At 42.9% G+C, this 16867-nt stretch overlaps 1 protein-coding gene across 1 annotated transcript; it reads right to left on the bottom strand.

Moving 5' to 3' along the window:
- Positions 1 to 15193: 15193 nt before the first annotated feature.
- On the bottom strand, positions 15194 to 16565 carry LOC119324884 (remorin 1.4-like). The gene is made up of 5 exons (XM_037598649.1): positions 16446 to 16565; positions 16307 to 16363; positions 16091 to 16178; positions 15913 to 15994; positions 15194 to 15785 (listed from the first exon to the last, which is right to left on the bottom strand). The coding sequence occupies exons 1-5, from the start codon at positions 16537 to 16539 to the stop codon at positions 15585 to 15587; spliced, it is 522 nt and encodes a 173-aa protein (XP_037454546.1). The 5' UTR covers positions 16540 to 16565; the 3' UTR covers positions 15194 to 15584.
- Positions 16566 to 16867: the final 302 nt, after the last annotated feature.

The raw sequence follows: 16867 nt of genomic DNA on the forward strand, positions 1-16867 counted from the left end.
CCCGGAGGCTACTGCCTTATTGGCGAATATTTAAATGTCGTCAGAAATTTCTGGCTTAAAAAGAAAGATTCTGGTTCAAAATCCGGTTCAAGGGAAACTTGTTTACCACAAATTTTTGAAGCTCTCAAATCCGGCTCAAAATCCGGCTCAAGGTAAATTTGTCCCTCACAAATTTTTGAAGCTTTCAAGTCCAGTTTAAAGTTCCGGTTCAAAAAGAATTAATCTCTCGCAAGTTTGAGTTCTAAGAAATATTGAAGGTTGCCAAAAAACTTGCTGCCATGATGCGCGGTTCAAAGATAGGCATCCTGCCTTACGGCTTATCTTATTATGGTCACTTGGGGGCTTCCTGCTCATCGAGCATAGCTGTCGGTACCCTCTTGATTGGTGCAATGCTAATATATGGTCACTTGGGGGCTTCCTGTTCAAACATAGGTCGTATTCGAACCAAAGAGAACATAGTTGTCGAAACCCTTTTAATCGGCACACTGCCAAACTCACTAGGGGGCTTCTTGGTCGTATCCGAATTATAGCTTAACCTATTTTGGGTCCGACGTGGATCGTATTCGAATCAGCGTCGTTAAACAACTCTCAAGGTCATTTGGGGGCTTCCTGTTCAAACATAGGTCGTATTCGAACCAAAGAGAACATAGCTGTCGGTACCCTCTTGATCGGCAACGCCAAAGCCACTGGGGGCTATATGATCGTATTTGAATCTTAGCTCAACCCCTTTGGAATGATTTTCTGATCGTATACGAATCAGAAGCCTTAAAAATTTTAAGTCTTTTTTGCGAACAATTTTTGGGTTTGACTTGAGACCTTTTTAAATATATATGAGTGGTTTATGCTTAACACGGTTTGACTTTTTGACTATAAGTCGCCAGCTATGACAATCATCATCTATGTGGAAGCATTGGCTTCTAAAGATTGGGTTATCACCCTTACTGCACAGGTCATGTAAACCGGTAGTACAAATTCAATATCACGGTAGTTATATGTGAGGTATTATGACCCGCCCTGCGGCAAACCGCCAAGGGTTCTTGTGATCTACTTGTGTGCAGGGTAAGACTACATTTGGGTGGTTACCCGCCCTGGCTCTTGACGTTAAGTCGCCAGGGCATATGTTGCTTAAACTCTGTGCAGGATTTGCAGAACTATGACTTATATAAATGCTTCAGTCCAAACTCATCACTGAAATTGGTGTCTCAAAAGGGTTATCAATTATTGATTTTCTCAAGGGCTATAGGCCACCGGGTTACAAAAATTCCGGCTTACAATGAATGCGCATTAAGTCATCATCGGCCAAGAGCCGTCATGTATTTAAACTCCAAATTTACTTGTCAACCGATGAGGTATTCAAATCTTTAATAGCCAAAACTGGCTGGATTTTCATGATGATATTGAATGACTGAGGTTTTCATACCGGATTATATTATTCAAATCTTGAATAGCCAACATGGCTGGATTTCTATTGTGATTATCAATAACCAGTGTTATGATTGAGGTTTTCAAAGTCGCTTTAGCGCAACGGCTATTATTTTTATCAATGGGCATGATTTATTTTACAATGGAGGAAATAGTCCCGAGTCGCTGCAGGCTTACGACCCAGCACTTGGGGGCTACATTGTTCAAATCGAGATTACATCGAATGTACAAGTCCCATGTCACTGCCAGCATGCACCATGGCACTTGGGGGCTAATGCAAAGTCATTTTTTGCTCAACTTATTGAAGACCCGACTCATCACATTTTAAATGAGCTGGCCTTGGGGGCTACCAATTGCTCCTGTCGGAAATTCAAGGTACACAAGCCTTAATCCATTATATTGAAAGTTCCATTATTCAGTTGGTAGAGTACAAAGCTCTTAACCTTGTGGACGTGGGTTCAAGCCCCATGGTGGAATTACATCATTTGATGGTATTATCAATGAATCATATACAAAGTCCCAGCTCAGTAATATCTTATTGAGCCGGCCCTTGGGGGCTACACGTTGTTGCTCAAGTTTACATGATCATATATACAGAAGTCCATGTTCATTATTGCATAAGGACCCGGCCATTGGAGGCTACACTGGTTGAAGTTCTTATGAGCATAAGGCAATTACAAGTCCCAAGTTGTTGCAAGCATGACAACCCGGCACTTGGGGGCTACAGGTGATATGCATATAAGGGAGAAAAATCTTCAAATTCTCAGTTTTGAGCAGACCAGATTGACCTGGTGACTGCAACAATCATGAGCCGGCATCATTTATTTATAACCCGACAATTTTGGCAATCATAAATCGGCAAGATCTACATCTTTAAGCCGGCTGAATATCAGTTGAATATTTCAAAACCAATATTTTTGTCAAGTCAGAGCATTGAAGGCCGACTCAAAAGGATTATTTCTTATAATATCTCTCTCCAAGAGCTAGTGCCAGCAAATTGATTATGAAGCTGGCCTATTGAACCGGGTTTTTCAGAAGAAGTGCCTGGATTTTTTGCATTGGCAAAGTTTGGACATATCTCTTAAAGGAGATTTGCTATAAGATCTTGAGTATGCATCCAGGAGGAAATGACAAGGACTTAAGGATGATCAGGTTCCGGTTCAGGAAAATATTTAACCCGGAGCACAACCTATCAAGTTTGTTCTTGTGTTTATTTTACAGGATCAGTTTAACATGGATAAATCCAAATTAAACTGGGGGATAATGTCAGGGATATACCCCGCGGTATGACCCGGCCGCAATTGGAGACTCACTGGTGACCCGCCCGAAGCTTGGCGATTCACAGATAACCTGCCCGATCTTGGCGACTCATTAGTAACCCGGCGGGCGGGTTAGATGGACAACAAGGCCCAAAGCCCAGAAGGCCGGCTCACGTTATGATGGGCCGGATTAAGAGGAAAGGGATGACGAATATTTACTTTACAAGGAAGCAAGACTTGGACTTGTAATCAACTTGTAAGAGAAGATAGACTAGTCCAAGTCCTACTAGGACTCCACATGTTACCCACCGCTCTAACTTATATAAGGAGGGGCAGGGCTCCCCAAGAGGGACAAGAGAAAATAATCTCTAGGGCTAGACACATCTAAGAGGAGAGCCGGCTTATGCGGCGACTCCCTCATGAGCATAATGAGACCTAGCCACAAACAACATGTAGGGCTATTCCGGATGATGTTTCCCGGGGCCCGAAGCTGCCTAAATCCTTGTCTTGTGTGTCGCGTCTCTCGTCCCGATCAACCCCTCTCAAGCTACTACATAGATGCATTGGCCTCGCGACTAAGTCCTGACACTAAGGACATCTGCCGTGACAAATCCACGACACCGTTGCCAAAGTTTGTCGTGCCGAGACACCACGTGATGATCGGGTGTGATAAGCTCAACATTCATCTACAACGGGTGCAAGCCAGTTTTGCACACGCAGAATACTCGGGTTAAACTTGACGAGCCTAGCATATGCAGATATGGCATCGGAACACTGAGACCAAAAGGTCGAGCATGAATCATATAGTAGATATGATCAACATAGTGATGTTCACCATTGAAAACTACTCCGTTTCCCGTGATGATTGCTTATGGTTTAAGTTGATTTGGATCACGTGATCACTTAGATGATTAGAGAGATGTCTATCTAAGTGGGAGTTCTTAAGTAATATGATTAATTGAACTTAAATTTATCATGAACTTAGTACATGATAGTATTTTGCTTGTCTATGTTGTTGTAGATAGATGGCACGTGCTGTTGTTACGTTGAATTTTAATGCGTTCCATGAGAAAGCAAAGTTGAAAGATGATGGTAGCAATTACACTGACTGGGTCTGTAACTTGAGGATTATCCTCATTGCTGCACGGAAGGATTACGTCCTGGAAGCACCACTGGGTGCCAGGCCTGCTGCATATGCAACTGCAGATGTTGTGAACGTTTGGCAGAGCAAAGCTGATGACTACTCGATAGTTCAGTGTGCCATGCTTTACGGCTTAGAACCGGGACTTCAACGACGTTTTGAACGTCATGGAGCATATGAGATGTTCCAGGAGTTGAAGTTAATATTTCAAGCAAATGCCCGGATTGAGAGATATGAAGTCTCCAATAAGTTCTACAGCTGCAAGATGGAGGAGAATAGTTCTGTCAGTGAACATATACTCAAAATGTCTGGGTATAACAATCACTTGATTCAACTGGGAGTTAATCTTCCGGATGATAGTGTCATTGACAGAATTCTTCAATCACTGCAACCAAGCTACAAGAGCTTCGTGATGAACTATAATATGCAAGGGATGAATAAGACAATTCCTGAGCTCTTCGCAATTCTAAATGCTGCGGAGGTAGAAATTAAGAAGGTGCATCAAGTGTTGATGGTCAACAAGACCACCAGTTTCAAGAAAAAGGGCAAAGGGAAGAAAAAGGGGAACTTCAAGAAGAACAACAAACAAGTTGCTGCTCAAGAGAAGAAACCCAAGTCTGGACCTAACCCTGAGACTGAGTGCTTCTACTACAAGCAGACTGGTCACCGGAAGCGGAACTGCCCCAAGTATTTGGCGGATAAGAAGGATGACAAGGTGAACAAAGGTATATGTGATGTACATGTTATTGATGTGTACCTTACTAGAGCTCGCAGTAGCACCTGGGTATTTGATACTGGTTCTGTTGCTAATATTTGCAACTCGAAATAGGGACTACGGATTAAGAAAAGACTAGCTAAGGACAAGGAGACGATGCGCGTGGGAAATGGTTCCAAAGTAGATGTGATCGCCGTCGGCACACTACCTCTATATCTACCTTCGGGATTAGTTTTAGACCTAAATAATTGTGATTTGGTGCCAGCGTTGAGCATGAACATTATATCTGGATCTTTTTTGACGCGAGACAGCTATTCATTTAAATCTGAGAATAATGGTTGTTCTATTTATATAAGTAATATCTTTTATGGTCATGCACCCTTGAATAGTGGTCTATTCGTGTTAAATCTTGATAGTAGTGACACACATATTCATAATGTTGAAGCCAAAAGATGCAGAGTTGATAATGATAGTGCAAGTTATTTGTGGCACTGCCATTTGGGTCATATTGGTGTAAAGTGCATGAAGAAACTCCATACTGATGGACTTTTGGAATCACTTGATTATGAATCACTTGGTACTTGCGAACCATGCCTCATGGGCAAGATGACTAAAACGCCGTTCTCCGGAACTATGGAGCGACCAACAGATTTATTGGAAATCATACATACTAATGTATGTGGTCCGATGAATATTGAGGCTCGCGGCGAGTATCGTTATTTTCTTACCTTCATAGATGATTTGAGCAGATATGGATATATCTACTTAATGAAACATAAGTCTGAAACATTTGAAAAGTTCAAAGAATTTCAGAGTGAAGTGGAAAATCATCGTAACAAGAAAATAAAGTTTCTATGATCTGGTCGTGGAGGAGAATATTTGAATTACGAGTTTGGTCTACATTTGAAACAATGCGGAATAGTTTCGCAACTCATGCCACCTGGAACACAATAGCGTAATGGTGTGTCCGAACATCGTAATCGTACTTTACTAGATATGGTACGATCTTTGATGTCTCTTACTGATTTACCGCTATCGTTTTGGGGTTATGCTTTAGAGACGGCTGCATTCACGTTAAATAGGGCACCATCAAAATCCATTGAGACAACGCCTTACGAACTGTGGTTTGGTAAGAAACCAAAGTTGTCGTTTCTTAAAGCTTGGGGTTGCGATGCTTATGTGACAAAGCTTCAACCTGATGAGCTGGAACCCAAATCGGAGAAATGTGTCTTCATAGGATACCCAAAGGAAACTGTTGGGTACACCTTCTATCACAGATCCGAAGGCAAGACATTCATTGCTAAGAATGGATCCTTTCTAGAGAAGGAGTTTCTCTCGAAAGAAGTGAGTGGGAGGAAAGTAGAACTTGATGAGGTAACTGTACCTGCTCCCTTGTTGGAAAGTAGTTCGTCACAGAAACCGGTTGTTGTGACGCCTACACCAATTAGCGAGGAAGCTAATAATATTGATCATGAAACTTCAGATCAAATTACTACCGAACCTCGTGGGTCAACCAGAGTAAGATCCGCACCAGAGTGGTACGGTAATCCTATTCTGGAGGTCATGTTACTTGACCATGGCGAACCTACGAACTATGAGGAAGCGATGATGAGCCCAGATTCCGCAAAATGGCTTGAGGCCATGAAATCTGAGATGGGATCCATGTATGAGAACAAAGTGTGGACTTTGGTTGACTTTCCCGATGATCGGCAAGCCATAAAGAATAAATGGATTTTCAAGAAAAAGATTGACGTTGATGGTAATGTTACTGTCTACAAAGCTCGACCTGTTATGAAAGGTTTTCGACAAGTTCAAGGGGTTGACTACGATGAGACTTTCTCACCCGTAGCGATGCTTAAGTCTGTATGAATCATGTTAGCAATTTCCGCATTTTATGATTATGAAATTTGGCAAATGGATGTCAAAACTGCATTCCTGGATGGATTTCTGATAGATGAGTTGTATATGTTGCAACCGGAAGGTTTTGTCGATCCGAAAGGTGCTAACAAAGTGTGCAAGCTCTAGCGATCCATTTATGGACTGGTGCAAGCCTCTCAGAGTTGGAATAAACGCTTTGATTGTGTGATCAAAGCATATGGTTTTATACAGACTTTTGGAGAAGCCTGTATTTACAAGAAAGTGAGTGGAAGCTCTGTAGCATTTCTGATATTATATGTGGACGACATATTATTGATTGGAAATGATATAGAATTTCTGGATAGCATAAAAGGATACTTGGATAAAAGTTTTTCAACGAAAGACCTCGGTGAAGCTGCTTATATATTGGGCATCAAGATCTATAGAGATAGATCAAGACGCTTAATTGGACTTTCACAAAGCACATACCTTGATAAAGTTTTGAAGAAGTTCAAAATGGATCAAGCAAAGAAAGGGTTCTTGCCTGTATTACAAGGTGTGAAGTTGAGTCCAACTCAATGCCCGACCACTGTAGAAGATAGAGAGAAAATGAAAGATGTTCCCTATGCTTCAGCCATAGGCTCTATCATGTATGTAATGTTGTGTACCAGACCTGGCGTGTGCCTTGCTATTAGTTTAGCAGGGAGGTATCAAAGTAATCCAGGAGTGGATCACTGGACAGCGGTCAAGAACATCCTGAAATACCTGAAAAGGACTAATGATATGTTTCTCATTTATGGAGGTGACAAAGAGCTAGTCGTAAATGGTTACGTCAATGCAAGCTTTGACACTAATTCGGACGATTCTAAATCGCAAACCGGATACGTGTTTATATTTAACGTTGGAGTTGTCAATTGGTGCAGTTCTAAACAAAGTGTTGGCGGGATCTACGTGTGAAGCGGAGTACATAGCTGCTTCGGAAGCAGCAAAGGAAGGAGTCTGGATGAAGGAGTTCATATCCGATCTAGGTGTCATACCTAGTGCATCGGGTCCAATGAAAATCTTTTGTGACAATACTGGTGCAATTGCCTTGGCATAGGAATCCAGATTTCACAAGAGAACCTAGCACATCAAGAGACGCTTCAATTCCATCTGGGATCAAGTCCAGGTGGGATACATAGAGATTTGCAAGATACATACGGATTTGAATGTTGCAGACTCGTTGACTAAGCCTCTTCCACGAGCAAAACATGATCAGCACAAAGACTCCATGGGTGTTAGAATCATTACTGTGTAATCTAGATTATTGACTCTAGTGCAAGTGGGAGACTGAAGGAAATATGCCCAAGAGGCAATAACAAAGTTATTATTTATTTCCTCATATCATGATAAATGTTTATTATTCATGCTAGAATTGTATTAACCGGAAACATAATACATGTGTGAATACATAGACAAACATAGTGTCACTAGTATGCCTCTACTTGACTAGCTCGTTAATCAAAGATGGTTAAGTTCCCTAACCATAGACATGAGTTGTCATTTGATTAATGGGATCACATCATTAGGAGAATGATGTGATTGACTTGACCCATTCCGTTAGCTTAGCACTTGATCGTTTAGTATGTTGCTTTTGCTTTCTTCATGACTTATACATGTTCCTATGACTATGAGATTATGCAACTCCCGTTTACCGGAGGAACAGTTTGTGTGCTACCAAACGTCACAACGTAACTGAGTGATTATAAAGGTGCTCTACAGGTGTCTCCGAAGGTACTTGTTGAGTTGGCGTATTTCAAGATTAGGATTTGTCACTCCGATTGTCGGAGAGGTATCTCTGGGCCCTCTCGGTAATGCACATCAATATAAGCCTTGCAAGCAATGTGACTAATTAGTTAGTTGCGGGATGATGCATTACATAACGAGTAAAGAGACTTGCCGGTAACGAGATTGAACTAGGTATTGAGATACCGACGATCGAATCTCGGGCAAGTAACATACCGATGACAAAGGGAACAATGTATGCTGTTATGCGGTTTGATCGATAAAGATCTTCGTAGAATATGTGGGAACCAATATGAGCATCCAGGTTTCGCTATTGGTTATTGACCGGAGACGTGTCTTGGTCATGTCTACATAGTTCTCGAACACGTAGGGTCCGCACGCTTAAAGTTCGGTGACGATCGGTATTATGAGTTTTTATGTTTTGATGTACCAAAGGTAGTTCGGAGTCTCGGATATGGTCACGGACATGACGAGGAGTCTTGAAATGGTCGATACGTAAAGATCGATATATTGGACGACTATGTTCGGACACAGGAAGTGTTTCGGGAGGTTTCGGAGATTTACCGGAGTACCGGGGGTTACCGGACCCCCCTCCCCCCGGGGAGTATATTGGGCCTAATGGGCCTTAGTGGGAGAAGAGGAGTGGCAGCCAGGGCAGCCGCGCGCCCCCTCCCTTTCTAGTCCGAATTGGACAAGGAGGGGGGAGGCGCCCCCTTTTTCCTTCTCCTCCTCTCTCCCTTCCTTCCCTTCTCCTACTCCTACAAGGAAAGGAGGAGTCCTACTCCCGGTGGGAGTAGGACTCCCCCCTTGGCGTGCCCTCCTCCTGGCCGGCCGCCTCCCCCCTTGCTCCTTTATATACCGGGGCAGGGGGCACCTCTAGACACACACTACTAGGGAAAAGCCTAGCAGCAGCGCGGGTTTTGGGCCTATCAGTAGCGCGGGGAAGAGCGCTACTGATAAGGCGCTACAGCTAATGGTTAGCAAATAGCGCGTATGGACCCACGCTACTGCTAAATTGACTTAGTAGCAGCGCTTCTTCAGAACATCGCTACTGGTAATTAGTAGTAGCGCTTCTCCTCTCCCGCGCTACTACTATTATTTAGTATTTTATTTCTTTTCTATTTCATGTTGTATTCATACACCTTTACACAAGTTTTCATACAACAGGAATTTAGAGATTGCTTTTACATCATAATGAGTTATTACATCATGGGGTGAAAGAACCGTGGACTAGTTTCAAGTGGATGTCCATCCACTTGAAACTAATCCGCGGTTCTTTCACCCCATGATATAATAATATCATCATCATCATCATATATTAACAACTTATCATCATAATACATCATTGTCATATAACACCTCCTCAAGATCATCGTTTTCATCATTGACATCACATAACACCTCCTCAATATCATCATTATCAACTCTAACACACTACCACATAATAAACATATTGTACCTCATAGGAGCTATTACATTCGATTAAGACCTACTACATTTTTTAAGGTAAAATAGCAAAAAACAAGATAGCCCCTGACTCTTCATTATGGAGAATGGAGATTAGCATGTCTCCAGTTCTTGCCTTTCGCTGAATGTTACTTCCAAGAACCTCCTTGCGAATGTCCACACATTTCTTCCATTCTTTGATGATCATGTGTTCACGGGTTTTAGAAATCCGATATGCACAGGTGAGCTCCGTAGATTTACCTAGCAGTATATTCAGAACTGAGAGGCGACCATGCAGAGACATCAGATGAGGCACACAATCCATCGGGAGTTTCTGTTGAAAAACATAATAATAACTTCGTAGTTAGCAATGATGTACTAGTTTTAGAAGTATGCAAAAGATGCACGGATGTCGTAATAGTAAAAAATCTTACCAGGGTATCTCCAGAGAAGTTATCGTGGTTCAACACATGCACTAGTGGCACGTATTCACCATAATTTGGAGGAGTTCGATAATAGTCATTGTAATTCTCAAGAAGAGTACAAAATGCGATCAGATGATTTTTCTCCTTATACGTTATTTCGTTGCCATCGGTGTAGTGGGTTTTATCTACCATCTTCCGCACAGTCTTTGAAGAATCAAAATAAGCTGTCAATGGAAATAAGCTATCAACTATTTTGAAATAAACAATATAAATTAGTTAATAACTATGTTTGAGAAACTCACATAGCGGTACAATCGGAAGCGTATCAACAAGGACCCAAATGTCCATATTGTCTTCCTCGCTGTCAGGATCACCAAGATCCATGGTGACAATCATACCCTCATAAAAACCATACATTTTGCAAAGTGCTTCCCAATTTTGGCAACCAAAACGGGTTACGCTCTGAGCATTGCACAGATTTACTTCAAAATCCATATCATGATGGGTCCTTAGGTGTATTTTCTTTGTTTCGAAATTTTTATGGTCTTCAAAACCCATTCTCTCCAAGACATAGCGTCTTGCATGACATGGGATAAGCTAGTCGAATTATAAAATATGAAAATTAGACGTTGAAATAGTTGAAGTCATGCTTAATTACGAAAAAAACACTTGTCGTTGTTGCGTACCGTTTCACAATCGAAGGTCTCCTCGAGCTTAATGCTGAAGCACCGATCTTCGTCCAGCCGAACGAACCTGTCGCACATACCTCGATCGTCGTGGCACCAGCTACACTCCCCCGGGAGACCGTCGTCGTCTGAGTACGACATTTCCTACAATCATAATTCAAAGATTAAACTTGTACATATTCTAGCACAAGTCATGCCAGAATTCACGACAAAATCCGGCATGACCTTTGCTAAAAAAGGACATATCGAGCGCCTGAAATTTGCCGGAACGGAAATTAATCAACACTCCGGCGAAACATAGGCCACTCGGAGATGTAAACTGAACATGAACGGCCACTTGGGCAACCACATATCCTATTTGAGCAACAACACAAGATATACAAGGATATTTGGCTGGTCTCACCTCCATGTCGGAGGGGGTCGGTGACTGGGACGACGGCGGGGATGTCGGAGGGGGTCGGTGACCGGGACGACGGTGGTCACCTGAAACCATATAAGTTATCACTAATACATCCCGAATAATTGCTTAAACTAAAAAATAACAACAAATATGACATGTTCAACTAGTTTTATTTATTCAACTAGTTCTTACTAAATATAAACTTACTATAAATAGAAAAAAAACTAGTTCTTTCTAAAAATAAAGTAGTTCAACTAGTTATATTAATTATCTTACTAAAAATACATTATTTCTATTAATTCAACTAGTTCAACTAGTTTATTAATTTACTTACTAAACTAGTTCAACTACAACTAAAGTAGTTCAACTACCACTACTACTACTAAAAATCTAGTACTAACTAAGCAACATCTAGTACTAGCTATGAACCCTAAATTAACATCTACTACTACTAAATCTAGTACTAACTAGTGGCAGGGGGTGGGGGCGACGGATAGGTAGCTAGGGGCGGCGAGGTCGAGGGCGGTGGGAGGAGGGCTGCCGGCGGAGGAGGGAGGAGGGGCGGCCGCAGGCGGAGGGAGGAGGGCGGCGGCGGAGGAGGGAGGGGCGGCCGCAGGCGGAGAGAGGATGTGCGAGGAGGAGGGAGGAGGGACGGAAGGAGGGGAGTACCTCGGCGGCGGACGGACGAAGGCGGCGGTATCGGCGGCGGCGCACGACGACGGTTACGCGGGCGAGAGTGAGAGTGTGAGTGAGAGGGCCGGTCGTGCGCGTGGGGATAAGGTAGGGATAGTTGTAGCGCGTTTGCCAAAACGCGCTACAGCTAATCTGAATAGCAGTAGCGCTGTTTAGTATAGTGCGCTACTGCTATAACTAGCGGGGGGGCGAGGTCATGGCAACTATAGCAGTAGCTCTGTATGCGGTGGATGCGCTACTGCTATTTTCTTGTCAGCAGCGCGTTTTGACGATAGGCGTTGCTGCTAAATAGCAGTAGCGTGGTATTTTGAAGAGCGTGCTGGTAAGATTCTGTGTATAGGTTTTTCCCTAGTAGTGACAAGTTGATCTGTTGATCTCTCCCAGCCGTGCGCGGTGCCCCCCTCCACCATATTCCACCTCGGTCATATCGTAGCGGTGCTTAGGCGAAGCCCTGCGTCGGTAGCAACATCATCCCCGTCATCACGCCGTCGTGCTGATCTCCCGTGAAGCTCTGATGGATCGGAGTCCGCGGGACGTCATCGAGCTGAACGTGTGCTGAACTCGGAGGTGCCGTACGTTCGGTACTTGGATCGGTCGGATCGTGAAGACGTACGACCACATGAACCGTGTTGTGCTAACGCTTCCGCTTTCGGTCTACGAGGGTATGTGGACTCACTCTCCCCGCTCGTTGCTATGCATCACCATGATCTTGCGTGTGCGTAAATATTTTTTTGAAATTACTACGTTCCCCAACAGATATTAGAGCAATTAAAAATCTTCATCAATATCACATATTATGAGAATATCTGCCAAGGCATACCTTGTCGATAATCTACCTCTGGCCTCTCGTTGGGGGGAAGGGGGGGATGAATTATCACCTGGACAGCAGCATTTGCCATCCGATCGAGAAACTAGAGACTAGAGGGTAGAAAACAATTAGACAACCCATGGGACAAGTATAGAATCAGAGAAGCAAAGCTCGCAGCTTGCTGGGAGGAAGAAAGACGAACACGCAGACGTACATGGCGGCGCTGACGTCCGAGACCTTTTATATGCCGCTTTTTGCGGAACATAGTCGACAATTCGCACATGGGATAGCTGATCTGGGTCGGCCCATTTGCGGTTGCGCGCGATAAAAAATCAGCAAACAAATGCGCCCCAAGTGGGAATCGAACCTAAGAATTGCAGCAGCCAAGCTAAATCAACAAAAAAATGCGCCCCAAGTGCGACAGGCTTACTTTCGTGCAAGTTTGACACCGCGACGCTTAAAGAAACGAATAGCAGCAGGAAAACCTAAAGAACACCTCGCAAAAAAAGTGCGCGTGAGTAGGATCGAACACGTGACCTAACGTGAGTGAACCATGTCCCTACCACTGTAGTACATAGATTTTGAGTTTTAAATTTGGCAGCTCAGTTTATATAAACTATAGGCAGCGAAAGGTTTTTTTTTTGAAAGAATATATTTTTTTCCTTTTCATAAAGTCAATACTTTTTTAGAACTGAACCAAATTTGTAAAGACTCGAATATTTTTGGGAATCTCAAACTTCAAAAAAAAAGAAAAAATTTGAAAACGAGTACATTTTTTGAAACTAAGCACACCTTTTTGGAAATGCAAACATTTTCCAAAAAACATGAACAAAATTGCAAAACACGAACATTTTCTCAAATTACGAACAAGTTTTTCAAAACGCTAACATTTAATGAAATTCCCCCAAAAAGGAAAATTTGTGAACAAATTATGAAAACATGAACATTTTTGAATTTGTGAACAAATTTAGAAAATATGATATTTTATGAAAAATACGAACATTTTCTGAAATTCCCCAAACAATTTTTGAATGCAGGTACAAATTCTGAAATCATGGACATTTTTAAATTTTTAACCAAAATTTTGAAACAGTAAAAATTTTAAAAACTTGCTAACATTTTTTAATTTGCGAACAAAACTTTCTGGAGTTTTTGGAATATTGTTCTTTGAATTTCTGATTTTTTTTTGAAAATAACTGAACAAATTCGGGGATACTAATTTTTTTGAAGTTTCTGAAAGAAATTTGAAAACAGAAACATTTGTTGGGAAACTGAACAATTTCTAAAAATTGCAAACATTTTTTAAATTTCTGAACATTTCTTTGAAAAAAAATAAAGTGAAAATATAAAAATGAGAAATGAAAGAAAACAAAAATAAAGAAAGACGAGAAACCGAAAAAAAGGAAATGAAAGGGAGATTAAAGAAAGGAAATAAATAGAAAAAAAGAGGATAAACAAGGAAAAAAAGGCTTGGGAACCTCCCAGAGAGTTCCAAAACCAGAAAAGACCAACTAGAAAACACCTAGAAGGATAGCAACTAATTGAGGAGCCCTCCTTCGGGAGCGTCCCAACCATCACTTGGGGTGGGCTGAACTTCCACGTGTCGTGCTCTCAGCAGCTTCCACGTGTCGCGCTCTGGGCATGCTCTTTAAATTTTGTTTTGTTTTTATATTTTTCACATGTGTTTTCAGCTTATTAGATGGGTTTTTTTCGGCTTTTAGGGTTTCCATCGGTCTTTCTTAGTATTTTGACAAAAATAATCGGAATTTTTTTTCGCGAAAGAACTCGTTTTTTTCTCCGTAAGAGGCATGGTTTTGCTTCCGCGATCGGAAAAAAGACACATTTTTTCTTTTTTTCGTTTCGTGAGAGGCACGACCTCTCGGAAACGGAAAAAAGACGCGTTTTCTCTTTCTTTTCCTTCCGTGAGAGGCATGGTTTCGCTTCCGTGAGTGGCACGGCCGTGTCTTTCAGAAACGAAAAATAAACGCATTTTTCTTTCATTCCGTAAGAGGCACGGTTTTGCTTGAGCGAGAGGCACTGTGCCTCTTGGAAACGAAAACAAAATGCATTTTTTACCCTTCTGCAAGAGGCAGGGATTTGGTTTTGCGGCCGTGCCTCTCGAAGAAGACTTTCGGAAAGGAAAAAAACATGCTTCTGATTCGGTTTTTTTGTTTTTTTTTTGTCAAAACCTATCAACATGAGTTCTAGTTTTGAAGATCTCGACGCGAGGAATCCAACAGTAAAAACGGTTCGAGATTTGAACACACGGTTTAAAAAATAAAACATTTTGAATAAACGAATCTACGAAAAAAGAAAAACTCACACGTTGCCACAAATGGCCTTGCGGCAAGTAGGATTTCCCTGCAGTAGAAATCGAACTGAGGATGCGGCATTGCCTGGGAGGGGCCGGGCCGGGCAGTGTGTGAACTCTGCCAAAGTGTGGCGAGAGCCTGACAATCCGTGAAGTCTGAACCTGCCTGCCTGCGAACTTCTCTGAAAGCCCTAAAAAGAAGAGAACATATCTGAATAACAAGAACCAGAGTGACACTCTTAGGAAACATTTCTTGGCATTTCCCAAATATGAGTACCGTTTAATTACACACCTTACATCACACCTCACAAACCGAAACAGAACAAGCGGCACGACATTATGTATGTGCATCACACATTCACTCTAAAAAAAAGCTAGTGGTACAGTTCCCAGATACTCCCTCCGTCTTAAAAAATAAGTTACTCCCTCCGTCCTAAAATAAGTGTCTCAAATTTTGTACTAACTCTAGTACAAAGTTGTACTAAGCTTAAGCTTAAGACATTTATTTTGGGACGGAGGGAGTATAACACATCAGTGCACGATCCAAGCCAACAAAGCAAGAGCAGGGGAGAGATGACATCTTGTAGCTAAGCTAGTCCACAACTTTCTATCAATATGATTATATTCAGTGGTTGCTCAGCCGAAACAGGTGAGGAATTTCTTCTTGGGCGTGGTCCCTTGTGAGCGGTGCTTGGCCGCCGTCTCCTCGCACTTGATCATCTCCTCCTGCCGTCTGGCCTCCACGGCGGCCCGCTGCTCCTCCGCCTCCTTGTGGATCATCGCGATACGGTTCCGCATCTTCTCAGCGTACTCCGCCTTCTTCTTCTCTAGCTTCTCCTGCATATCCATCCGAGAAAGATATTAGCTAATAGTCTAACGCATTACAAAACAAAAACTGAACTGAATTTTGCGACTAAAGGGACAGGAAGTAAAGCGGCGTTCAGAGTTTTCAGATTTGACATACCTCCCGTGTTCGGAGCTTGGCTTGGACCGCCGCCTTCTTGGTGTTCTCCCATGATAGGATGGACGACATCTTGTGCTCAGCCCTGCACCACTTAAGATAGTAGGTACCAAAGATTGATGCAGAGAATTCCCTTGTGTTATAAAGTTCAGTTCAGTTAAGCTTGAGATGAGACGCGAACCTGTTGTCGGCCTTGCTCTTCTGGTTCTCCTCCCACGCCTTCACCATTGACAGCTTCCGATTCATCTCCACCTTGGCCAGCACCGCATCTGTCGAGATGAGTTTGCTCAGTTCGTTTTTTTTTGCACTCATACCATACCAGACAAATTAAATTTTTTTCGAAAAGGGGAAACCTACAACCAGATTCACCAGAACTCGAAGCAGAGGATGTACGTACCTCTGTCGGTTGCTGAACCCGGAGGTGTTGTTGGTGTTGCTGGCGCTGGAGGCCCATCTGCAGCAGCAAGATGGATCGATCAGAGTAACACGAGAGAGCAGAGCACATGTGAGTAGCTGAAAGAAAGAACAAATCTTACTGTCAAGAACTCTGCCTCCGACGGCCGGTTCGCCGGCAACCCCCGGCGGCGCCGCCACCGCACCCGCTTTGGTCGGCTCCTGCTGGGTCTCCATGGACACGATGCTCCCTTCCTCGCACAAGCTCCGCACCGCTAAGCAACACTACTAGTACTAGTACTAGTAGTAGAGATTGCCGCGTTGATCTCCCTGTCAAAATCCAGCCTGAATCGTAATTCGCAATTAGCTAATCCAAAAGCGGCTTCTAAATCTTTTGGTGGTGCCGGCCGGTACGGCGCGCGCAAATGAGCTGCTGCCGACTAGCGGAACGCGATCATCTTCGGGAAGAGTCCCAAGCGACACGTACGCTTTCCAGGCGCGCGCACGTGTCCTTTCCGTGGATGAGAGGTGCCACGTGGTGGAAGAGGCGCCATTTTCCGTTACA

Source organism: Triticum dicoccoides, chromosome 6B (assembly GCF_002162155.2).
Source record: "Triticum dicoccoides isolate Atlit2015 ecotype Zavitan chromosome 6B, WEW_v2.0, whole genome shotgun sequence".
Lineage (NCBI taxonomy): Eukaryota > Viridiplantae > Streptophyta > Magnoliopsida > Poales > Poaceae > Triticum > Triticum dicoccoides.